Consider the following 27,357-nt stretch of genomic DNA (forward strand, 5'->3'; position numbering starts at 1 on the left):
AATGGCATTTGTCTGTTCATTATTTAATGACACACAATTTATGCATTAGTAGGATTTAATGTATGACTGGAAGAAACCATGGCCACAAATTATTTTCCCTTTACCCTCAGATATTGCTTGAAGTTCCTTCAAAAAGGGCTCTGTCCTCTTTCATTCTGCCATTGTTAGAGTTACTCCAGATGCAAGGTTTAAAGGAAAAGGTAGCATTATTGACATAATTCCAGTAGATTTTAAATAGTTGATAACAGATTGTGACCAGGAGTTCTTTTCGGAGAAGGAAGGGTATGAAATCTTGTACGAGTATGCCATGAAACAGGAAACGTGTGGACAAAAGGGCACTTCTTCCCTAACACATAGATACCGACAGAGCAGTATTATCTACCACTGGACCCTCTTCCATAACCCTGGAATTTATAAATACGGACCACAATATGAGACACAGAGGATGACGCTATTCAACATGAGAGGCCAGACCTTAGGTTGTGCTTTTCCCTCCTGGAACTTCTCTTATCATTTGCTGACTGCAGGTGCTCAGGAGTGGTGGCCTCAGCCCAGAGTACCTGTCACCCGACAGCAGCTCAAGGAATGCATGCTGGTCAGTAGGTGTCCCTCATTCACATCCTCCTGTATGCCCAAAGTCATCAAGCCATCCAAGGTTGTGCCAGAGAAAACTCAGTGGAAATGTTTAAGTTTAGTTCGTGGAGAAAAGAATGAGAGAGTAAATGCACAGATTAGTGAGTGTGCACGTTGGTAGGTACACACCCAAATCTCCAGCTGATGCTTCCTACTAGTTATTCGAGAACTAACTGTACTGGGTCATATGGTGCTGGTGAGGAAACTTAATTGCTCAGCTTCTGAAGGCACATTAACTCTTTCAGGGTCAATTGAGCAAATCACCTCCTCCAGGTCATTAAGCCTATCTCTGCATGACATGATGATTTCTGCCTGGCATTGTGTCATTTACCCCCAAATGCCCCACATTTGCTTTGAGCACGCACATATTCTTTGTCTGCTCAGGGAGAGAAAATGTGCTCATTTGAACGCCAGCCAATCACTCTCTGGCTTCAACTCAGTGATTCCCTTTGCTTCTTTTGAAGGCACCCAGGGATCTCTAAGGATTTACTGGTGCACAGCAGTTATCAGAGCCTCACCAACAGGCGGGTACTTTAGTTGTCTAGAAATGGTGTAATTTCAGGGGTTTTGATCATAGTACTGTACTCCCAAGTATGTCTTCCTATTTGCAAAGGCCAATATTATTGATTCACTGAGGATGGGAGTTGTGAAGTTCTTTCAGGATTCCGTAGTCCTTTATGAAAACACAACTTCCACTAAGAGGCTGTGTTATCAGGACCTATTTTAGGGGAATAAATTGATGACAATTTGAGAGCAGTGTCTGTACTGCCTCTCAAGAGGGTGGTCAGAAAAGAGTGTGGCTGTTTTGGGTGCCACAAATGTGGGGGAACATCAATGGCCCTAAATAAGCAGGTGTGGGAGAGTATCACTATAAGAATAATTTTTATCTCCCAAATGCCAGTGGTTGGCCCAACTGAGAAGCAGTGATGGAGGGCAAAGACAAACATGACCTCTTCCTCTGTTATGTCCAGGGCTGTGCTGGAGAGTCATAAACTGGTACAAATGAAAACAGGCTAGGAGGAGAGGGACATGGTATGCTCACTCAGAGGTGTTTTAGGGCCGTGCTACTTTCTCGTGCATATAAATCAGCTGGAATCTTGTAGAAATACCAGCTCTCATTTAGTAGGTCTGGGATAGGGCCGGGGATTCTGCATTTCTAATCTCTTATGCTGCTGGCCTATGGACCACACTCTGAATAGCAAGGATTTAGGATAATATGCACATGAGCAATAATTTGGTCTTGGATAAAAATGATGAATATGAAAGAAATTTGACAATATCCCCCCAAATTAGATTTCAAGTCAGTAAGACTGATTAAATATTGAAAATACCACCAAGAGATTGATAGATCATTTTTTAAAAAGGATATACTGAACATCTCTACCTAGTTGAAGATTTTGAACATTTTCTGAGGCTTGTGTGCTGCTTAAGTTTTGAAATCTTTACTAATAATTCTGATGATTTGCTTCCTAAAGGTGTAAGAAATAACTGTTTTCCTAGGCTCCTTCACTTTCTCCTGCTGGTGAAGAGTTCAATAAATGCCAATGTCTGATTAAATATTCCTTTACAAAATTCATAACAAGAGCTGGTTTAAGCCTCCCCTGCCCACCTTTATTTAATCTATCATGACAGCCTCTCTGTTCTTTCCTCTGAGATGAGCAATGTCCTTTCATCTTTGCAGGTCAATGGGAAGGATCTCTCAAAGGCCACCCATGAAGAGGCAGTGGAAGCTTTTCGAAATGCCAAGGAGCCCATTGTGGTGCAGGTGCTAAGGCGAACGCCTCTCAGTAAACCAGCCTATGGGACGGCCCCAGAAGTGCGGCTTGTGGACGCCAGCACTCAGACGGACATCACCTTTGAACATATCATGGCCCTGGCCAAACTTAGGCCACCCACCCCTCCAGTGCCCGACATCTGTCCATTTCTGCTCTCAGACAGGTATTTTTCTGTCATTTCTCCCAGAGCCCTATTTGTTGTCATTCGTCATTGAAAGTAGGTGTTGGGAAGAGACAAGTCACTGTAGCAGGTTGACAGTTATGGAGACAAGCTCTCAGTTCTGTTTGGAAAGTGTAATGGTGTCTCCATCCAATTCGTTCTCAGCTGTCCTGCTCTTACTTTTCCTGACCTGCACGGTTGTTTCAGCTCAGGAATCATACTTGCTGAGATGCTGAGTGAAAAAGTCTGGCTCTGATTAGTTCATCTTCATATTTCCAGTCATCACAAGCCTCACACAGCTCATGAGCACTGGTCAGGGAAATAGCTTTTCTCACCGAAGCTGCCAAAAAACCTTGTTAAGACGGACCCAGAAGTGGCAGGTTGGCACTATATTCTCCTCTGTGGATCATCTCTCTCTCTTTTGCTCTTTTGCTTTTCTCTTCTTTAAAGGAGAAGCTAGGAAATTTATTAAAGTGCAGTTCTCCAAAGAAAACAATTACCTGATATATTGAGAAGTGAACCAAAGATCCCGGCTGTCCGAGAGGAAGTATAGAGCTACAAAATAAGGAACTATTAAAGGAATATTTCTTTTCCATTTTTACCTGAGTTAAAGGCAGTTAGAGATAGTTTATTCAAATAATGCTCCCCTTGCAGCTTTGGAAGTCTGTTTTGCTCCACACACTTTGTTCTGTGAACTTTTAAGCAAATATTCAAACATTATTGAGAGCTTGATTTATAAAAGCAGTAGTCTCTGTAGCCTGCGTTTTCATTGCCCACTGCAATCCACGCTCCATTTAGCAAAATGTACACTTGGTCATGACACCCGCCTGCCCTTTAGTGGCTTTTGTTAAGTCCATCTCAGTGGTTTACACGTGTACATTAGAATCACCTGGGAACTTTGAAAAGCAGTATCAATGCAATGCCCAGATCAATCCCACCTCAGGCCAAAACCCAGGCATTAGAATTTTTCAAAAATGTCCCTAGGCAATTTTAATGTGCAGCCATGCTTTGGAAACCACTCTTTGAAACTTCAAGTTCCAGGAGGACAGGGGCTCTGTTTGTCTGACCTACGATTCTAGTCATCTATCCCTTACTTATTAAATAGCCCCTTGAGTCAGGCACTGGAACTAGATACTGGGCATAAAACGGGGAACAAAAAATAAAGCCACTGCCTCCTGGAGCTTATATTCTACAGGGGAGATGAAAAATACACAAGCAAACAAATATACAATATTCATTAGTACAGTGTGACACAGAGTAGCCATCCAATAAATACTTTCTTGAATGAATAATAGCTGACATTTATTAGCTAACTTAACATGTTTTAGGGAGTATTCCAAGTTTTTTACAATTATTAACTCATTTACTCCTCATAAAAACATTCTGAGGGAGTACATTATATTATTACCATCCCCTTGTCACAGATGAGGAAACAAATGTTAAGTAATTGGCAAGGTCATACAGCAAGGAAGCGATAGGGCCAGGCTCCTGAGCCCAGGAGGTCTGTCTCCAATGCCCACTCCCTTAACCAGTGCGCTGTGTCCTCTTCCCAAGCCCTGCAGATCGTAGCTGAAAGCTAACCTCTCCTAGCAGACTTCCTAGGACTGTAGTAGGTACTCTCATAGTGTCTCTATTTTCCCCTTCATTATCTCACTATATTAAAATTCCCACTTTGCTGCTCTACCCAATTAAAAAGACACCAACCGATTTCCAGCAATTGGCACAGGGCCTGGCGTCTGGTAGATACTTGGTAAATGTTTACTGAATTAATAAGGTGTTCTTCACAGCAGGGCTTCCTACTTACTAAGTCAAAGACCAGGGAAACACGTCAGATGCCCCAAACGGCAGGCTCTGATGTTTTACCAGCCCAAATGGGCTTCTCAACAGGGAACTCTGCTTATATTATGCAACAACCTAAATGGGAAAGGAATTTGAAAAAGAATGGATACATGTATATGTATAACTGAATCACTTTGCTGTACACCTGAAACTAACACAACATTGTTAATCAACTATACTCCCAATATAAAATTAAAAGTTAAAAAAAAGCCAGTCCAGCTTTAAGCTAGGAGGGTTCACCTGTTAGACCAGCAAGCAAGATACTACCTGTACTGCTTTTGCTATTTGTGTGAAAATTAGAGAGTGTTAGAGTATAGTGAGAAGAGGCTGGTAGAATATTTACACTGGCTGTGTGAGGGCACCAGGATGAATGTCTCTGGCATTCCAGCTAGTGATGAGGGGACTAATTTATGCTACTAAGTCCAGTTTTTTCATAATGGCTGGGCTTAGAGGTCTCACCTGAAACCAACTTGGTTAATTGCACTTAGGCCTTTTCACTGACTTGGACATTCTTATAGAGGACCTCATGCCCTTTGCTGTTCAACTGTGCTTAGCTTTCATATTGTATAATGTATAGTGCCTCTATCAGGGCATAGAGCAATTTGAAAGGCCTTCTATAAATTATGTAAAACATTTCCCCAAAGTTAAAGGATACATAGAAGTAATATACAATGCCTTGGGTCCTCTTCATTTCCTTTACTCCATCAGTTCCCTTTGTCCTGAGAAATTTTCTAAAGGGATTATGAAAACCTGTGGCTTATAGGAGTTTCCAGTGAGTTATCACCATGAACGTTCTTTATTGTTTGTGGACATGCCCTTTATCAAAGAGGGAAAGATGTGGGTTATGAGGGAGAATGAGGAAGGAAATCTTAAGAAATGGGGGCAACGTGAGTACGATTTACAATCCGAAAGACACGGTGCCCACCCTACCTGCACATCCACGGGTTCCGCATCCAAGGATTCAACCAACCTCAGCTTCTATCTTTTTTTGGGGGGTACAGATAACAACTTTATTTGTCCCTGCCAGGATTAAGTGGCTTAACAGAGAGACAGAGGGTGGTGGGAGGTTGGCATACACAGCACCATTTACGTCGAGGAGGCAGAGCATCACTCCTGCCACTGTACCACTGTACCTTCCTCCTCCTCCTCCTCCCTCCTGCAGTGCCCCTTGCAGTCAGCAGGCCCCTGGCCCACACTCACCAGCACTCGCGTGCTACCGCGCTTCTTACCCCCACTGGGCCAGTACAGAGCCCACCACGTCTGGAAACGTCTGCCTTTACATTCATCTATCCACTGGGTCCTCACATGGCTCCTGCGAGGTAACTGGGATAGCCCAAGGTTGGAAATAGAACTAAAGATTCGATTGTTTGATCCGCAGTTGGTTGAATACTTGGACGCAGAACCCAAGGACATGGAGGGCCGCCTGCGCGTATAATATCAGACTTCAGAACTGGTTGGAGGCTGTAATTAGGAAATTGGGAGTACTTTGTTATAAAATACCCACCTTTGGGTAGACTTCAGTCTCAAATGCCACACACCGATGCATGGAGCAAATCCATTCGATGGAATGGAAGGAGGCCAGAGTATCAATATAGCACCACGGCGGGGCGAGGTCGCACATCTGCCCCTTCACAGAATGAAGGTCGACCTTGAGCCATTATCTTTGTATTCTCTCAGAAAATCAAATTGATGGACTTCATATAGGGGGAGAAAGAAAAGCAGTTGCTCTTTCTGCGGTGTAGTTCATTTAAAGGCTAGATCAGTAAAGGTCTTATTGGCGAGCAGTGAAAACAAAAGTGAAATTCTAAAATTAGTTTTAATCTTGGGAACAACCCTTTTGATCCATTCCTATCATATTGCTACATTTCCCATAGCTGCCATTCTCTTCATCCGATGGAGCATGAATTTTATGAGGACAATGAGTATCTTTCCAGCTTGCCTGCTGATGCAGACAGAACAGAGGACTTTGAATATGAGGTAAGATCATTTTCACACCACTTCACGTTTCTTCATGAAGTTATGGTTGAGGCGTTTTGCATAACAAAGAAAACATTAATTTATCACTGTGAGAACTATTTTGTCTATTATATATCTAAGGTAAGAGCTTTTAAATATTTGTTTCACCTATTTGGCACTGGTATTTTAAGTATATTGGAAAAAACATTTTTATAATACAAGCCTGAAAATAATTTGCTCACATTTTTGTTGCTTTGTATAAATAATATTATGGCAGCTACAATTTTTTTCTTCTTCTTGTAATATAAGAGAATTTCCAAGTAGAGTTTGGAAAAGAAATTATATTTAAAACCGAGATTGTATTTACTATTTTCATTCATTGTGTAGTATTTTGATTTTAACTGATAAACTAAATCTTATATATATATATATATATATATATTTATGACTCAAGTACTCTAAAGAGCAGTTTCCCTGACTTTCTAGATTGAGAGATGACCTCATGTCCTTTGTTGTTAAATCGTGTTTAGCCTTCACACGGTACATATCAGAGTATCTGTACCGTGTTATGAAACAACTCCAAAAGCCCATCTATTAATCACTTAAAAGCTTTCACAAAAGTTAAAGAATTTAAACTAATATTTCCTCTGCTTCTGCAGTCTATAAATCTTTGAAAGGTTTCAGACTACTCTGACATTTGGAAATAAAGTAGATTGAGGAGGTAAAGAAGCTCTGGTAAACAGGCAAAGAACCTGTGATTATCTGCCCTTTTAATGCTTTCGATGATGTCATACAAGTTCAGCAAAATGTTCTTTTCCATTTTACAACCAGGAAATCCTGAAATCTCTTCCCTTAGGAGGATCTGAAATCAAATAAGACCGATTCAGTGAAGCTCACCTAAAGCAAATAGATGTTTATTTGAAATCTTGCCCCTGCAAAAGTCATTGCTGGGGATTACAGAAATCATTATTTCTTTTCAGCCAGAATTTGGAAGGTTGTGCAATATACCTAGTATCTGAGTTGATGGTTTTGTTGCTGTTGTTCATGTTAATTTCTTATCCCCTCCTCTCCATTAATTTGATTGAAAATTTTATTTTATAAATCTGCTTAAGTACTGGTATACACTGAAATAGGCATTAAGTTTTGCCCATCATGCAAAATAAATTACAAAGTTGAGTCACTTATCCAAATAACTCAAGATTAAATGACGTTTTTCTTTCAGTTAATTAATTGCTTTGGGTTTGGGGAATGGATTTATCTAGATCACTTCAGCTTTTTATTTCGTTTGTGCCTTAAAGCTTTATTAAAATACATCTGTGTGCTAGGGGAGGACATGGGAGAAAGACTAGCTTAGGCTAAGCAGTTTCACAGTAAAAATTCTTATAATTAATTAGCATATCTTTGACTATTACAATACAGACAGATTCTAGAGTGATTACTATTGCTGAACTGCATCCTCTTTTCTGACCAATGTCAGTCCCTAATAGAGGCCAGCATCAGTGTGATGACAGTGGTAAATGCTCAGACAGGCCTTCTGTAGCCTGCAACCTCTCCTAATCACGCCGCCATAGTCATTGCTTTGCTGTCAGCTGTGATTCTCTTGCCAAAGTCACCTTTCTGAGTTATTGAAATAAAGAATATGCCCATGAAATTTAAATAACGAAGAAGTTACTGTGACAGGCTTCAGTCTTGAGAAGGGATACATTTGAGAATATCTGCATGGCTAAAGGTAGGGGTGGAGGCATTGGGGAATACCCCAAGGATAATTGACCAAGCTTAGGAGAGAATGGCTCTACCCAGTACACCTCAGTCTGTTATGCTAACATGGCAGAGTGCCACACGCCATCCCTCTTGTTTACATCAGATGAGACTGTGAGATCTCGTCAGTCCACTGCTATCACCAGAGCTGACTGTGGACAGGGAGATTTAGAAATGCTGCCTTTACACAATATTACACTTAGAAGCAGGCTGGTCAAGTGTTTCTGTGACATGCTCAGATGACCCCAGCTCCTCCAGGAACTCTGTTATAACCCAGTAGCTGTGGGGATGCAGTGGATGCAGTGGTCCTTCAGGAAGGACCTGTTTTATGCCACTTAGATAGTATTATGGAAAAGAGAGGTCTAATGGCCAAGCAGAGGACTTCATCTCAGAAAGAGATACTCATTCCTCTTCAACCTAAACATGAAAACACATCAGTAGGCAATCGGAAAAGTAGAGACAGGACTCCTTTCCATCTGCTTTCATCCAGTTGTACCATAAATATTTAATGAGCAGTTCGAAAAATATGCCAGGTTCTTATCTAAGTGTGGGATTGATGAAGCCTCTGCCCCAGTGGAATTTAACCTTTAGGAGAAAGAGATGGACAAGAAACAAGTAAAGACACATTATATCAGATGGTGATTAACTGCTAGTGGATAACAAGCAGTGTGGGTAACAGAAGAAGGAAATGCATGCTGTTGGGATGAGACGTTGCCCTCTTATACAGGGTGGTCAGGGAGGGCCTCTCTCATAAGAGACCTAAAGGGAGTAAAAGAGCTAGCCGTGTGGATTCTGAGAGAGGAGCTTCCCAGACAGAGGGAAGGGCGAGTACAAAGGACCGGAAGCAGGACCACAGCTGGTGGGCTCCAGGAACAGCAGAGGCCGGTGTGCTCTGGGGGCACAGGCAAGAGCGACGGACAGCGGTAGGAGGTGAACTCAGAATGAGTAACTGGTGGAGAGCAGGGCCGGGTTCTGCAGCCCTCGTAAGATCTCTCTGCTGTTGAAATGAGCTTTAAGATGGGCAAGCAGAGCCTCCAGCAGAGCAGTCGGAGGAGTTGGGGGAGGCTGGAAGCTGACCGGAGACGGAGGCAGGGGTGAGACATAGTCTGAAAGCACAGCATTCATCCTGGCCCGGAGGGCTTTGCCTGTGTGTCTGCACTTCCATTCCTCGCCTCGTAACTTTAATATAGTTTGTGCTCGGGCGGGTTTTTTCTTCTGACTTTTTGAAAGCAAAACAGCATAGGCCAGAGTGAAACTCAGCTTGTGGCATCCACTGGAACTAGCATAATAAATCTACTCTTAAAAGACAAAAAGAGTACAGAACTGAATTTCTGAACTTGCTGAAGAACAAACAAGGCAACTATTTAGGCACCTTTTTAAAGGCCTACTTACTATTGACTCAGTGAACCAAAGGTGATCTGTCTATCTTGTGAATACATATTTAGGGACTTTTAGTGTGTGGATTATTGACCCACTAGACCAAAACAGATCTGACTATCTTGTAAATATATATTTAGGGACTCTTTAACACTCAGATTATTGCACTGATAGATGGTAACAGCTCCCTTCAGAGCCATGATAGACAGCAAATGCTTCTTTGGAGATATTAGAGTCAACGTGTCAATGCTATGGTGACGCTGGTGTGTTAGGGACCACTATGAAATTTTTATGACACCCGTATCTCACCATGGCCCATCACCACTTTGCCTCAGAAAATTATTTGACTGGGTTTTACATTTTCCCCCAGTGCTTCAGAAAAGTCTCAGCAGACCAGCCTGTATTAAAAGACTCACGGCTTGAAATTTGATCTTTTTAAAAAATGATGGCACTGTTTTCTAATTAAAAATGTAAAGGATTTTAATTTCATTTTTGAGGGAAAAAATTAAAATATCAAAATTTACACAATGCAGCCATCATAAGATACAGGATGCAGACTCTTGTTTCCACTGAAATACCGAGGATTAAGCACTCCTTTTTCTGTATTTTCAACTTTGTTCTTTTTTTTTTTTTTTTCTTTTCCTAGAGCCAGCTAAAGGTTGAAATAAATCATAAATAGCCTTTAGCAAGTCAGAGGCAGATCTCAAATCCAGCCTTTACCAGAAATAATTTAAAGGGAAAGCCTTTGAGAAAAGAGAGCTCTTTTGTCCAACTCCTAATAAAGGTATGTTTGCTACTGCCTGAATGCAAGGAAGACGTTGAATTTTCTGCACCATTTGCCATCAACTCTCAAAACTCAGTGTTGATAGAGGAGAGTCAGAAAATTAATAAGTACAACATTTGGATAGTATAAAACATCATGTTAGCCAAGACAAGCGAGTAATTTAAGCAACATTTCTGAGCTTGGTGATTTTTATCATTTAGAAATGCTGCTTGACGTTGTTTTTATTCCTCCCCCTAAGATTAAGTTGAAGAAACATATCCAATAGCCTGAGTTAAGTGCACATAGAGTTGCCCTTGTGTGTACATTGTCATCACTATGAAAGAGAATTTAGAAGTTTGCTTGGAGAGGTATTAAAGGTAGAAAAGAGAGAAAGACAAGTATGTGTCAGAGTTCTGTATGATGTTAACTGAAACCCAAACTTGGGCTACTATCTACAAACAAGAAAGAGCATTTAGCATATTAATTCGCTTCCTCTTGGCAATTCTTATGCAAAGCATAAGTAAACCCTTGGGCTATGCTGAGAAGGGTCATTTTGCAAAATTTATTTCCCAGAGCTGGATTCCTGTGAATATGTGCAGAATATTTGTGAGAATTTAAGTATATAATCCCTCTCTTACGTAGTTAAAGAAAAGAGAATTATGAATCAGGAAGATGTTCATTCAGAAAAGTAGTTAACAAGAGGATAAGCATTAGTGAGATTTTAATCATATCTTTTTGAGCAACTTCATGATTTGTGAGGCAGCTTTCAGCAAAGTTTGCTTAGTGGGCACATATAGAGCTGTGTGGCTCCTTTCTAGGCTGTGAGGGCAGAGGCCTTACCTGTGTGTTCATCATTGCCTGACATCACCTGTCTCATAGTGGATGCTCAATATTTGATGCAGGAATATATGAGGATCCCCATTATGGTCTGCATGGGCCAACCTTTGAGAAGCACAATCCCTTTCCACCTTTTGCACAAGGGAATTGGAAAGGAGCTTGAGACCAGCATGCAGTTATAAGGGATATATAAAGGGAGATATCCTCTCCCTTTCTAATAGCTATTTGTTCTTTTTTTCTTTTAAAGTTTGTACTGTTTTACTGAACTCTCCCTATTTACCTCACCCCCAAGCCCCTGAAAACCATTTTTCTACTCTCTGTTTCTAAGAGTTTGACTTTATTTTGTTTTGTTTATGTTCTACATGAATGATACCATGCTTTTTTTTCCCCCTCTATCTAGCTTATTTAATTTAGCGTAATGCCCTCAAGGTCCATCCCTGTTGTCACAAATGACAGAATTTCCTTCTTTCTCGTGGCTGAATAATATTCCATTGTATGTATATACATACACTTATAATGGACTATTATATATTATATATGTGTGTGTGTATATATATATATACATATACATATATACATATATATACATATACATATATATATAATATATCATATCTTCTTTATCTATTCATCTATTGACAAACACTTAGGTTGTTTCCATATCTTGGCTATTCTGAACAAAGGTATTTGTTCTTTATGTCAGGGGTTCAAATTCTAGTGCCATTTTTGTTTCAGTTAAACATTTTTAAGGAAAGGGTTAAAATAGGGAGAAACAAAAAGAAATATGCAGTGAGATAGATTTTTAATGATATCCATGAAAATTTACTTTGCTAAGCATATCTTATAAACTCATATTTGATATGAATTTGACATGTTCTCTAATCCACTCCTATACCCAGTTTGTAAGTTCCTCATCAAGGGATCATTCAGCAAATCTGTGAAACACTATAATGGACAGAGAACTGAGAGTCTCCCCAAGTAGACAGCTCTGACTCTTACAGTCTCTGAGGAATGTATCAAGGAGTTTGAAAAGCAGTGGTAGCAGGAATATGTTTGGGTATGCAACATAACTCATAAAGAGACTCTATGTTATCCATACACTGTGGTAGATATTAGGGAAAAGAGAAAATAGTGTGCCGAGTGTGAAAGTGTAGAATCTTCAGAATTCTTAAATTCAATGGAGGCTTTATAGTTCACCAATCCCTTTCCTTCCACTTATTAATCCCATTTTAGAATTCTTAATAAAATATTTAAAATAACTTTGTACCACTTACCACTGGGGCAATAAAATCATCCATTTAAAAAAATCATCTTAATAAGTTTCATCCTTTGGGGAAATGTATTGAATTGAAAACTAATCTAGATGAAGTGTGAACATATTTTTATTACTTTGAACATTTAAGATAAGATGCTGTTCTGTCAGTTTGGAGTTGGTTTAGCAAAGTGTCTAGTAATGACACCAGCATCTTCACTTCAGTTCACCATATTAGTTATATCAGATTAAAATGCTAATCATGGAGGTCAAACCAGTCAGGTTGTCATATATTGGGGCTTATATGTCCAGACTTTCTGTGGCATGTTTCTCCTTTATATCACGACTGTTTCCTCCCTTGTCTAGGACATTCCTCTATCTCTAGGCTATGTCTTGGTCTCTGGGGGCCAGTCCCTAGTCTGCTGTCCATCCTATTTCCCATGCCAGACCAGTACTTCTCAAATGCACTTCTCATTGGATCACTCCCCTGTCCATCACGTTGTAGGACTCTATTCCTTGAATTAACTCTAACATTCTCTGACTGGCATTGAAGATCCTTTGTAGTCTGTCATCACCCTATTTTTCCAGGCATCTTGGGGTCAAACTCTAGCAGTGTGCTTTCCTTCCTCTGTGCCTTTACTTATGGGCCTCTTTGCTCCTGAAACCCCTTTCTCACTATCGCTTTCCCACCACTGAACTCCCCTACTACATTCTATAAATATTTTTGTCCTGATTTCCTGGGTTATAGTTATTTATGTACTTATCTTTTTCTTCTAAATAGTTTTTATTTTTTAACAGAAGTGACCACTTCTAATTATCTTTATATCACCTGGAAAGCCTAGCACATGCCCTAGTTCATGGGGGGCACTCAGCAGCATTTGCTTGATAAGTGAACAAAGAATTGACCATTGCTGCTACTGTTCTTATTTTATGAGTCCTGAAAACAAATACAAAGGGTTATATGAAGGGAAATAAGAAGAGAGCTGATGTAGAAGAGAAATTTGAAATAAAGTGTGAAAGTCTTTGGTTTTTTTCCCCATGATAATTCAGCTAACAGCCCAGTTGTTAAACAGTTAACATACACTTGTGCCAGATCATAAAAGAAGAAAATCTGGATGTTTTCGGTTGCCTTTCTAACAAAGAAGATGTGCATGTTTTACCCCAAACTTATAAGCTGGAGGACCCTAGTAAATAAACATGCTAATTTATGTAGGTAAAGAATGATTGGGGTTCAATTTGTGTTAGGATAATCATATGCCCTGGTTTGCCCTAAACTGTCTCCATGTACAACTACTGTTCAAATTTAATTATGAATAGCTTCCTCTTCCATTTTCAAAAATGTCCTTTCATGGGCTTCCCTGGTGGTGCAGTGGTTGAGAATCTGCCTGCCGATGCAGGGGACACAGGTTCGTGCCCCGGTCCGGGAAGATCCCACATGCCGCGGAGCGGCTGGGCCCATGAGCCATGGTCGCTGAGCCTGTGTGTCCGGAGCCTGTGCCCCGCAACGGGAGAGGCCACAACAGTGAGAGGCCTGCGTACCCCCACCCCTCCCAAAAATGTCCTTTGGCACAATACCTTGTATGGTTGTCCTAGTTTTTATATCTGTTGAGCGTTAATGGAGTCTGAGATTTTGTAATCCCATTTTATATAATCCTAATAGTCCAAGCAGAGATGACTCAGAAGTTCTAATTTGAATACCCATGTTTGCTAAATTGAACAATTTTCCTAAGTCATGACTTTTTATTTTAAAAAAAGGCCTTCTTAAGGAGTGACTAGAGAGAAAATTTCACAAAGTTGGAAATAGTCATCAAAGTTATTGTAATTCTTTTAGATTTCTTACTGAAAGAAATGAGATTAGTATGGCTATCAATTTGGTCATGTAATTTCATAAAACAAATATGAGGCAAATCTGTCTTTTGACTCACTGATTATGACAACACTAAACTTTATTTCCTAAGAAAACAATGAAAAGCAAATTGAACCTTCCAAGTTGGTGATTAAACAATGTAACCAAGGGCACATTTCTTTGACTAGGAATCTAGATATAAAATGAAGATTCCTTACGCTACATATATGAATTTTATCAAAATGCTGACGTTCAGTTTTTGTTTGAAGATACTCAGTGATACACATTCAGAGGATTTCCTTGCATTACTGAAAGGTGTTCGTGAAAGGTTGGGTTTAAGGTGAACATTTGCGTATGAAATCATATTTTCCCAATGACTTCTAGTCTGCTTTCAAAGAACAGTTTTCATAGAGACAAAGAAAGAAGAGCTATCTTTTCCAATCTAAAGCAAATCACAGCTAAACATTCCAATGTTCCTTTCAGAGGCAATGTAATCAAGTGAAAGGCATCCAAACTAGGAGTCTGGTCCCAGGTCTAGCTCTGTTTCTTGAAGAGACCACTTACCTCTTCAATCACAGCATCCTCACATGTGAGCTCTGTGAGGCCACTAGTGTTGGTTATGGAATGATTTGACAGCACCTAGTTCTTCCATGTAATACACAAGCAAAGTGACAAAAATGCGTAGTCAAATCCTTAAAAATTTTTACAAATATTTTAACATTTCAAACATACCAACCGACACTTTATGGGTTTTTATGAAAAGAGCACACACACACGTAAGGCTACACATTGTGAGTAGTTGTTCTGGTCTCTACAGACTGTACAATAGTCTGGTCTGTTGTACCAATTGTAGCAAGCAGCATGCCCTCTTGTCCTGGCTTTAGCTTTAGTGTTTAGAACAAGTTAACTCATGTACACTTGCCAATTCAGAATGTCAGATGCAGTCTGTAGGCACTAGAAACAAATGGTTTTATTTAAATACAGTGTTTATTTTTTAATTAGAAAAGTACAGAAAATAATTCTAGTTTGGATTTTTTTCCACCAATTTATTATCTCTGAAAAAAATGTTGGAATCTTTAAAGAGGATGTGTTTTGTATTGGCATATCGTTCTACCTTTCCTCCCTTAAGACATAAGCTATCGGTGATGCCCTAGTTCTCAGTTATGTGGTGAGCCCACCGGTATTCACTATGTATTAAATAATCTAATTTAATATAGGTAAAGGGGAAACTTGCATGTACAATACAGATGGGCCAAGAATTATGGTAAATCTGATCTATGTGTTTGAAGTCCAAAATAAAAAATATAAATATCATTATCCACAATTGTATTACCTGAGTTAACCACAGTCAACATTTAATGTGTTTCCCTCTTTACATTGTTTTTTTTCTATAACTGAAAATTTACCTTTTCATTGGGTATTTATTTTTCCGGATTTTCTTGGCTATCATAAAAAGCTACAGTGAAGTGTTTTATACATAAATCTATCTGTATTTTTTCCAGCTTTACTGAAATATTGAGTTGGCCAAAAAGTTTGTTCGGATTTTTCTGTAAGATATGGAAAAATCTGAATGAACTTTTTGGCCAGCCCAATATAACTACTATATAACATTGTATAAATTAAAGATATACAACATAATGATTGATACATGCATATGTTGCAAAATGATTACAATAAGGCTAGTTCATACATCCATCCCCTCACATGATCACCATTTTTATGTGTGTGATGAGAACATTTAAGATCTACTCTCTTAGCAACTTTCAAGTATATAACACAGAACTGTTCACTATAATCAAAACGCTGTGCATTAGATCCCCAGAACTTACTCACCTTATCGCTGGCAGTTTGTACCTTTGACCCACATCTCCTCATACCCCACAACCCCAGCCCCTGGCAACCACCATTCTACTCTCTGGTTTTGAGTTTGGCTTTTTTAGATTCCACATATAAGTGAGAACACAGTATAGCCTTTCTCTGTCTGGCTTATTTCACTTAACATAACACCCTCAAGGTCCATCTACATTGTGGCAAATGGCAGGATTTCCTTCTTTTTATGGCTGAATAATATTTCATTTTGTGTGTGTGTATCATGTGTATGTATTATATATATATATACACACACACACATATATATCACATTTTATGTATCCATTCATAGATTGATTGATGGACACTTAGGTAGTTTCCATATCTTAGCTATTGTGAATCATGGTGTAATGAACATGGGGGTGCTGATATCTCTTTGATACCTTGTTTTTGTTTCCTTCGGGATTGCTGGTTCTATTTTTAATTTTTTGAGGAACCTCCACACTGGTTTTCATAGTGGCTGCACCAATTTACATTCCTACTAACTGTGCACTAGGGTTCCCTTTTCTCCCCATCCTCACCAACACGTTAGTTATCCGTCATTTTGACGATAGCCATTCTAACAGGTATGAAGTGATTGATATTTCATTGTGGCTTTGATTTGCATTTCCCTGATGATTAGTGAAGTTGAGCACTTTTTCATGTACCTGTTGGCCATTGTATCTCTTCTTTAGGAAAATGTCTATTCAAGTCTTCTACCCCCATTTTTAATCAGATTACTTGTGGTTTTGTTGTTGTCTTTGCTGTTGAACTGTATGAGTTTCTTATGTATTTTAGATACTAACCCTTTATGTGATGTGTGATTTGCAAATATTTTCTCCCATTCTGTGTATTGCCTCTTTATTCTGTTGATTGTTTCTTATTCTGTGCAGAAAGTTTTTAGTTTGATGTAGTCCCACTTAATTATTTTGCTTTTGTTGCTTGTGCTTTTGGTGTCATACCCAAAAAATAGTTGCCAAGACCAATGTCAAGGGGCTTTGTCCTCATATTTTCTTCTAAGAGTTTTATAGTTCCAGGTCTTATATTTAAGTATTTAATCTGTTTGAAGTTAATTTTGTGAGTGGTATAAGATAGGGACCCAATTTCATTCTTGTGCATGTGATACCCAGTTTTCCCAGTAACACTTATCAAAGAGACTGTCTTTTCCCTATTGATTATTCTTGGCTCCCTTGTCAAATAATAGTTGACCATAAATGCTTGGGTTTATTTCTAGGCTCTTCACTCTGTTCCACTGGTCTATGTGTCTGTTTTTATAACAGCATCATACTATTTTGATCACTATAACTTTGTAATATGGTTTGAAACCAGGAAGTGTGATACCTCCAGCTTTGTTCTTCTTTCTTAAGATTGATTTGGCTATTTGGGACCTTTCTGGATCCATACAGATTTTAAGTTGTTTTTCTATTTCTGTGAAAAATACCATTGGAATTTTGATAGTGATTGCATTAAATTTATATATGGCTTTGGATAATATGGACATAACAATATTAATTCTTCTGATCCATAAACATGAGATATTTTTCCACCTATTTCTGTCTTTTTCAATTTCTTTCATGAAAGTCTTACAGTTTTCAGTGTACAGATTTTTCATCCCCTTAGTTAAATTTACTCCTAAGAATTTTACTGTTTTTGATGTTACTGTGAATAGGATATTTTCTTTATTTCTTTTTCAGCTATTTCATTGTTAGTGTAGAGGGAGGGGATATATGTATACATACAGCTGATTCACTTCATTGTACAGTAGAAACTAACACAACATGACAAAGCAATTATACTTCAATTTAAAAAATAAAAATAAGAAGAGAAGGAAGGAGAAAATGAACCTTCAGGAAAGAAACCCCACATCTTATGGATGATAGGGTCTGCAAGCCCTTGAAACATGAGTTATGAGCTGCACACAAAGAGAGATGCTCTGAGTGTCACAGTGGACCCCCAAACACATTCAAAAGTCCTTTATGTAAAAGCAAAAAAAAAAAAAAAAAGACCTTTAATGAAGCCTGCTTGGATCTCTGACTTTCATCTTCTCTATTCCTTTTCTTCAACATGTTAAAAGAAGAGTTTGACTCTCTGCCACTTTTTAAAAATCTCATTTATTTCTCAGTCCATTAAAATGTGATATGAGGATGACAAGTAATAAAAGAATGACCAAATCCAGTTATACCATCTACTTCCCTAACCTTTCAGCTGCATTTGGTGCTATTGCCCATGTGTATCTTCTTGAAATGCTCTTCTTCCTTTGTCTCCATAATACCGCACTGCATTTTCCTCCTAATCCCAGAACAGCTCTACCTGGGCTTAATTCAGTTTCCTATCTCTAAGTTTGGAGATACTACAAGCTTACTTCTTAGAGCTTTGGGGAGAGTGAAGCAAACTTCCCAGGGGCTCTTGGTGTTCCAAGCAGGCAGGGAGAATGGAACTGGAGGAACCCTTAGTGTGCAGTGTACCACTACCCTCCTGTGTGTCTGGAGGCTCCCAGCCCAGAGCCTTGCTAGTTCCCTGTTATTTTAGAATCGAACCCTTGGTGCTCATTCTACCTTGTTGGAGCTTCAGGCTTTTATGTGATCCCTTCTGCTTTTCATCCTTCAGAGATTTCTCACAGTTTCTAATCCATCAAGGGTTTCCCTTCTTATTTTGAAGCATGATTACGATTCTTTTCAATATATACTTTTTTTAAATACATTCTGGGGTTTTGCAACAGGAAAGGAGAGGCTAGTCTATGCACATATGGTAGTCAGTGATTTTAAATTGTACCCTAATAACTGCCACATGATCCAGCAATTCCACTTTTGGGTATATATCCAAAGGAAATGAAATCATTATCTCAAAGAGATATCTACACCCCCATGGTCATTGCACCTTATTTACAATAGCCAAGACATGAAAATTACCTAAGTGTCCATCAAGGGATAAATGGAAAAAGGAAATGTGGTGTATACATACAATGAAATATTTTTCAGCCATAAAAAGAAGGAAATTCTGCCATTTGCAAAACATGGATGGGCCTTGAGGATATTATGCTAAGTGAAATAAGTCAGAGAAAGGCAAACACTGTGTTCTCACTTATATGTGTAATCTTAAAACGCCAAACTCAAATAAATAGAGTAGAATGGCAGCTGCCAGTGGCTGGGAGGTGGGGGAAATAGGGAGATGTTGGTCAAGGGGTACAAACCTCCAGCTACAAGATGAATAAGTTCTAGGGATCTAATGGTGATGATAATTAACAGCACCATATTATACAATTGAAAATTGTTAAGAGAATAGATATTATACGTTCTCCCCACAAAAAAAGGTAATTATGTGACAGAATGAGTGTTAAGTAACCTTATTGTGGTAATCATTTCACAATATATACATATATCAAATCATCACATTTCACACCTTAAACTTATACATGTTATATGTCAATAATATCTCAACAAAGCTGGAAAAAAATCAGAAAATAAAATAAAATTGCACTCTAAGGTCTCAGTCCTTCTGCATACAACACAGATCATGGTATTCCCATAATACATAATTAGACATGCAGGTTTTTTACATTTTATTTTTCATATGCCATTAAATTTTGCTTTTAAAACCAAAGCTGTTTTAATGCCTCCAGCTTCTATGATATAAAGATGTTCTCCTTTCAGCTTCTGGTAACCATGGTGACCCGGTTAAGTTCAGAAATAAATATTTTTAAGCAATGTGTTCAATCTCAGATTCTATGCTGAGTATTGGTCAGCCAAAAATAAACGATACTGTCTTCGATCAAGGAGCTCACAGTCTAGATGTAGAAATGTTACCGAATCAGGTTTGGCCGCTTGCCGCTCGAAAATCAACACACGAGAGCGAAACAAATGTTGGTAGAAAGGAAAGTTGCCTGTAATCAGAATGTTGGCAATCTGGGGAAATGATGGACTCCGGTGTCCCCCAAAAACCACCTCCGAAGAGTCTGATTGGCCATGAAAGCTTTTAAAAGGAAAAAAGGAAGTAAGCTGAGTTAATCAATGAGATGGAGGTCAGAGTCGTTGCCATCCCCCACTGTGTGCAGACTTGTCAACCTCTTGTGATCTTTCTTTAGATGCTGTGTTGTTCACACAGTTTGTTCACACAGTTTGTTCACAGTTTGAGACTACTGAAGGGGAAGCTAGGGAAGAGATCTGGCCATCTGTTAATTACTTATTCTTCATTTCTACTTCTTTGATCTCCGGGAAGAACCAACAAGTTAGGCAAAGTACCGTGTGATCAAAAGATTTGAAAGGTGTGCTGCAGCTAGAGATAAGTAGAGCTTGGGGGTGCCTGGTGAAAGGTTAGTGACAAGACAAAGGGGCCTCCTGCAGAGAGCGCTTTCCTGCAAAAGCTGCTTACAGAAATAGGAAGATATATATAATTACACTACTCTGAGACATACACAATAATAAAATACAGAAGTGGTACAGAGAAACCAGTGACTAACTCTTTGGGAAATGGTCAGAGAGGAAATGAATGGTACCTGAGGAGAATTTGGAACAAACCAATGTTTAAGGCAAGAGTAAGTACAAATGTGTGATGGCATCAACAAACACAGCAGGTTCATAACAGTTCAGTCTAACTGGAGAGTGTTTTGGGAAGTGAAGAAAGATACAAGATAAGGCTGGACAGGTATGCAGGGGCCGGATAAGGAAACAACTTTTATGTAACAACTGGGAACTTGGACTTTATACTACAGGCAACTTTATACTACAAGCAATGGGAAGACACCTCCATGTTACAAGAGGCCTGAGGAATCAGATTGTTTCCCAGATCGACCCATTTTTGTAGAAGTGTGGAGGACATATTTGAAGGAACAAAACCCAAATGAGAGACCCAAATTTTTATAGTCTATGTGTGAAATGAAAAGGCCTTGAACTAAGATGGTGGGAATGGTAGAGTATAGATTCAAATAAATAAATAGTTGGCTTTTTAAAAATAAACAACAATTATTTAGGTAGAGTGTTCTCCTTCCCCTGCATGATAAATAGGTGGTTATGAGCACTATTTTCTTTATAGTCAACTATTAACCAAAGTCATTCTGGCAAACTTGACATTCAGCACGATTTGTCCTCTTTGATAAATGTTCTGGGGAGTCAAGACAGTCACCTGTCAAAATTGATAAGTGAGACCACATTGGGGAATGCAGTTTTCTCTGTAACGGCACAGCTGCCAGCACTGGCAGCCTGTTTACCTCTAGACTGGTCTGTCTCGCTTCAAGACTTTTCCATTTCCACCCAGATAGCCCCCAGACGCACCGAGGCCATGCCTACCTATGTGATATATTCATTCCAGAGTAGTCTGCAAGTGCAGGAGGAGGATAAAGAGGCCACTTTCATTAGGCTGTTTTCACAACTGAAGAGTTTCAATAGCTTTAAAAGGAAAAGCATGAACTCGACCAATTCTGTGTAGGCATGTAGCAAAATAAGTAGTAAATTCTGTGAAATAGAAAAGCCCAAGGGATTACTGTGAAGCATCCTTCTAAGATCCTAAAATGCTCATTACCTCATGCATGGAAGGTATCTGAGGAATAAGAAGCCATTTTTTGATTGAAAGGACTTAGTTCTGAACAATAGAGTGGCTGGTATTTTTAAATTAAGTACACAGGAAGGCACTTAAACTTCATCTTCTGCTTTTGTGAAGGAAAGAAATGAAAGTCTCAGAGGACCACCCCAGCACTGATGAGAAGTCCATTCTGTACAATAAACGTTTTCTTTCTTTCCTTTTTACAAATGGGATGGTGGTCATCTACATACGTGAACACATTGCTCAAAAATCTAGGAAGGAAAGAGCCAAAATCTGAATAGAGTAACAGCGGACTGTGGTCTACCCATAGTGTGGTCATTAATAAAACTTGCATTCACAGTGGAAACAAAAAAAATTCTTAAAGTGAACTTTCTCTTTAAATGAGATGCTAGCAACAGTTAGTAAAACTAATTATGGTAGGTGTCCACTGCCTCTCATTTACCAGACCATCCTGTCTCATACTGTTTACTTCAGGAAACCATATTTTGAAGATTAAACTGATTTTTTTCCTAGAAAGCGAGTAATGATTTTTTGAAACTACAATGCCCTTGACCTTCCTGTACACAGCAGCGAATTGCAAGGTTTTCTCTGTCACACGTAAGTTTTCAACAATAGTTGTGACCTCGGTAATGTTCTAAAGGTACTGCCTTTCCTCTGCTGCAGAAGTTTGCCCAACTGAAACAGTTGAAATCAAATTTTTCCTTGATATTTTTAAGTCCTTCCTATGATACAGCCTTCATATCTCCTGCTGAGATTACCCCAAAGCCTAACAGACTCCATTATTAGAAAACATTTTATAGTACTTAAATTGGCTTTTCCTATGTTGAATTGCATCCAGTTTTTCCTCTCCATTGCCCATTATAGAAGTAATTTGCAGAATTTCTGCATTTTAGCCAGGAGCATTCAGAAGGAGTGACTACCTAGGGTGCTGGATGCCACTGGCATAGCCAAGCTGGAAAGGACAGAGCCTTTTAGGGCTGGTATATATTCCAGAGGGGTGTGTTTTTGTGTGCGTGTATATCTGGATTTCCATCTGTACATAAATTACTATCTCTTTATATTACACGTTTCTTGTTCCCTTTATAGATTCAAGGCCCCTTCCCAAACCCACATACTTGTCCAAAATTAGCTATTGAGTTAAATTGGGATACACTTCATGGTATTAGGAGACTAATAGAATGGCACTTTTTTCTGCAAAAAGTCATGTGCCTTCTTTTGTTTTTAAAAATGGTATCCCTAATATCTAGTATCAGATATACTTAAAAGTTGCTTTATTAGGAGTTCTGATGGATTTTTGCATTATTCATGATTTTTTATATCATGTAAGATATTATTATGATAAAAATATATACAATCTCTGCCCTCAGCAAATATCTATTATTCATTTTAAGTGCATAGATAACAGTTACCCACTTTCCTTAGAAAATGCCTGTGTTTAGAAAAAAGCACAGGCAGTAATAAAACAGTATTTTTCTGGCTATACCCTCTCCTCTTGTTTTTTGGGTTCTTCAAATCACCCATCAAAATTCTTCCAGAAGCTTCTGGGAATCCTCATGGTATGGCACATATGTACTCTCAAACTGCCAAGTTGCTACCCTATAAAATCTGGCATTTTCCTTCTTTCTGACTTCAACTATGATGATCATATCCCCTGCTGGACCTGATGTTCTGGGGCCTGGTCTCTCTCCCTCTCTCCACTTCTTACTGGTCCAGGCAGATTGTCGGATCACTGTGTACCTGCCACGCCGTGTTCCAAGAGTTACCTCCAGGAGAAAAAGTAACCAGTGCCTATCTTTATGCTTTTGGTGTTACAAAGAGCTAAAATCTACCTTTTATTTTCACTTGTTCTCATTGCACTTTTAGTACAATGGCATAAAATTGTAATGTCAGGTCTAAAAATAGTCTGAGTAATACTATGCTAGAGTCAACTTGCCCTCAAACAGAGATGCAATAAATACCTGTCTGCTCAGTACTCAGTTCTAGAAAAAGAACATTACCATGATATTTCATGCCCCCTCCCAATCCTGTCTCTGTACATTCTCCCTCGGAAGAACCCACTGTCCTGAACGAAGGAGAGCTCGGAATGGAGACAATTCTAACTCCTGCCAACAGCCTGGCAGTGCTCCTGGGTGCATGGCAGATAAGAGCACAGACTCTAATCCCAGCTCTTCCATTTTCTAGTTGTTACCTTGAGAAAATCACTTAACCTCTTTGTGTCTCAGTTTTCTCATATATAAAATGGGTATATTTATATACCAAACCCTTAGGACTGTGAGGATTAAATGTATTCTAATGTGGTTAAAACACTGCCTAGCATAAATTGAATTTAATGTGTTTATTATTATTATGCTAAAGCAAACCTTTTCATGAAAGGTCAGTTCATGCCTGAAAATAATATATATATTCTGCATTTATTGGGAATTATATTCTATAGCTATACATTAGATCAAGCTTGTTAATCATACTGTTTGAATCTTCTTTATCCTTAAAATTACATTGGCTGATTTATCTATCTATCTCCATTACAGTGATAGATCTGTCAAATTCTATCTCTAATTCTGTCATTTTTGTTTTCTACGATTTTAGGTCATGATTTGAGGTGCAACTAAGCCCAGAAGGTTTATCTCTTCCTGGTCAATTTAATTTTTCTTTAAAAAAATGTAGTGACATTTTTTGCGATTATCTTTGTTCTACAATACATTCTACTTTACTAATAACATAGCCACACCAGCTTAGTCTTAGTATTTTGTGGCATAACTTTTGCCAACTTTTACTTTCAACTTTTCTGAATTGTTATGTTTTGGATGCCTTTTTGACAATGTCTTGTTGCAAGCCTTTCTTGTATACTTTTTATATAGCTGGAATGTTGTTCTTTTGTGCTAGCGGCAGTGGTGGTCTGTTTGCATTTATATTTTGTCATTTTTTTTTGTCTTTTAACTACATGATTTTGTCTGTTTACACTCATAATTATTTATAAATTTAGGCATAATTATATTTTCTTATACTGTGCTTTGTTTTCGCTTTTCTGTTTCTTTTTCTATCCTTTCTTGTCTTTAATGTAAACTGATTGTCTATCTTTCTCATTCCAGTTTTTCCCCTCTGCTGGATTACAATATGGTAATATGAACTATTTCTGTTGTTTTAGTGCTTATCTTATAAAACTTAGTGTATTTTTTTTTTTTTTTTTGGTAATTAACAATATCTTTACCCTCATCCTTAACAGGAATACTGTATAGAGACTCAAGAACACTTAAGCAAACCACACCCTTCCTGACTTATATGATACCCTTTATAAGCATTTTAATTTTTCCTGGCCTTCTTTTAACCCCTTAAGCCATTATATAGTATGAGTTGTTATACACACTTCATATTTGTTTAGGTTTTCTTTATTCTTCATTTCTCTTTGCATCTAAGACCTTCCATCTGAGTTTTCCTTCTGAACTTAACGTACATCTTTTAGCTTTCTTTAGCGAGAGCCTGCTACTGGCAAAATAGTTTGGCTTTTTTGTTTATCTGAAAATATCTTTATTTTACTCTCGGAAAAAACATTTTCCCAAGTATAGAACTCTAGGTCAGCAGATGTTTTATTTCAGCACAACAGAAGTACCATTCCACTGATAACACAGCTATGTTACACAATAAAGGTACTGATTCCTGATTTCAGTGGATTAGTGGTTTTCATCAGTTCTGGAGTATTTTCAGCCTTTATCTCCATATTTCTTAACTCCTGTTTCCTATTTTTCATTTCCTTATCTCTTTGTGTGCATTCTAGATAATTTTTTCAAATCTATCTTCTAGTTCACTAATTTCTAGTTGAGTGACTCCTCAGGTCTGTCTAATCTGCTCTTAAACACATCCTTTAAATTTTAATTCCAATTATTATAATTTTCATTTCTATAAGTTCTTATTCTTTTTTATTGGTTATTTTTATACTCATTACTCATATTTACCGTCCTTGCTCCTATTTCTTTCATTATGTTAAATCTCTTTGTATATATTTGCAATGTCTTTCCAGTTATTCCTGTTTAATTTTTTTTTCTCCAGCTGGATCTCACTCATGATGCACTGTTTCTTTGTGTACTTTGTAAAATTTGACTATAAGCACATTTTAATTCCAACTTTGTCCCTGGCACACTTTGAGGCCTGCGTTTCTCCAGCCAGAAAGCGTGAGTTTGTTTCTTCTGGACTCCTGGGGATATCACCCTCCCAGGACTACTTTAAACTTAATTATCAGCTTGAACTGTCGTACATACCACCAGTTACCCCTCCAGGTAGTCTGAATTGGAGGTGCAAACATCCATGAAGTTTGCATAGGGGCCATCTTGTTATTGCTTATTCTCAGGTGAGACTTTTCTCCCTTTCATTCAAGACCAAAATTCACGATAAACAGTTCTCTTTGCAATGCCCTGGGATAGAGGTGTTGTGTTTCTTTTTCACCATAACACTAAGTCAATAGCTCTTGGGCCTCCCAGCTTCCTTCCTGTGGTCTCCTGTTAGACTCTTTATCTTGGATAGGCTCTGGACATTGTCTCCTATTCTTTGTGCTCTGTGAAACTGTGGACATTGAGGCCTAGCTTCACTTAAATCAGTAAATGCTCTCAAGGATAAAATCTGCTTCCTGATTATTCTTTTCCAAATTCTCACCTTCACTCATTTGTTTTGTCCTCTGAGTATTTACTGTTATTTTGTCATCCTAGTGATACTTTGAAAATAAATAAAAGAAGTAGGTCAGCCGCATTAGTTGTTTTCAGCAGGAAGGCTCTTCAAAGTACCTAGCACAACATAACTGTCAAACACAGAAGTCTTACTTTTTGAGTCCTATTCTTTGAGTCTTTGTGTCCTTTTTCACAGGGAGATTCTTAAGCCTTCTTACAAATAAATAGGTCCTAGCGGTTCATCTATACTAGTCTTCTAGACATGGCCAGATGCAAGGAAATCCTAATGCCTATAGACTGGGAATGTCCGTGTCTTCCATAATGACATGTAAGGCCGAGTATGATTTGTATTGAATTAGAGATGCAGAGACCACTGTGTACCCAGAGGGATGAAGAGTACTTCTGGGTGATAAAGAGACTGTGATACAGGTGTGGTTTGAAATGGATTCATTTATTTCGCAAACAAGCACAAGCATTTACTACTTGCAAGTTCCTACTATCAACACTGAGATACAAAGTTGAATACATTTCCGTCACCTTTCGGAAGTTCATAATTTATTAGATGTTAAATATAGGCAGAATTTTAATAGGGATAGTAAATGAAGTGGCATACATTTTGGTAAGGAGGAAGAAAGTCTGACAGATCTGGGAAATGATTTCTACTCCAGTTTGGCCAGGTCATCAGATCTTTAAGCAGAAGAATAAGAGATGTTGTACAGATGTCGTTTGGGATCAGATTACAGAGAGTCTGGAGAGTCAGTCTGAGAACTTTTGACTTAATTCAGTAATCAGTGGGAACCATTAATGCTTTTGAGCATGAAATAATGTGTTAAAGACATATTAATAAGATCAATCAAGGAGTAATCTTCCAGATGATTCAAGGGGATTGAACAGGTAGAGAATAAAAATTACAAGACAGAACCAGAGCAGCAACAAAGGGAGTAGGAAGAAAAGAAGAAAGGAGAATCATTTTATAGGCAATGTTCATTATCTGTAGAAGACCACAGGTGGAGAATACAAGATAGCGGTGAAGACCTAAATGGGGCTGACTGACACAATGGTAATGTCATTAAGCAAGTTGGGAAAGAAGATCAGAATTGTGGAGAGTCAAGTCTGACGTGTT

At 38.5% G+C, this 27,357-nt stretch overlaps 1 protein-coding gene across 6 annotated transcripts in view; it reads left to right on the top strand.

The window, feature by feature from the left end:
- Window positions 1-27,357, top strand: part of PDZRN4 (PDZ domain containing ring finger 4) — a 371,251-nt gene that overhangs the window by 302,816 nt on the left and 41,078 nt on the right. For all 6 annotated transcript variants that reach the window (XM_059080716.2, XM_067009077.1, XM_059080715.2 and 3 more), the window contains 2 exons: window positions 2,315-2,571; window positions 6,282-6,384. In XM_059080716.2, the coding sequence (XP_058936699.2) occupies window positions 2,315-2,571; window positions 6,282-6,384 (360 nt within the window). The remainder of the gene's footprint in view (window positions 1-2,314; window positions 2,572-6,281; window positions 6,385-27,357) is intronic.

Source organism: Kogia breviceps, chromosome 12, assembly GCF_026419965.1.
Source record: "Kogia breviceps isolate mKogBre1 chromosome 12, mKogBre1 haplotype 1, whole genome shotgun sequence".
NCBI classification, from domain to species: Eukaryota; Metazoa; Chordata; class Mammalia; order Artiodactyla; family Physeteridae; genus Kogia; species Kogia breviceps.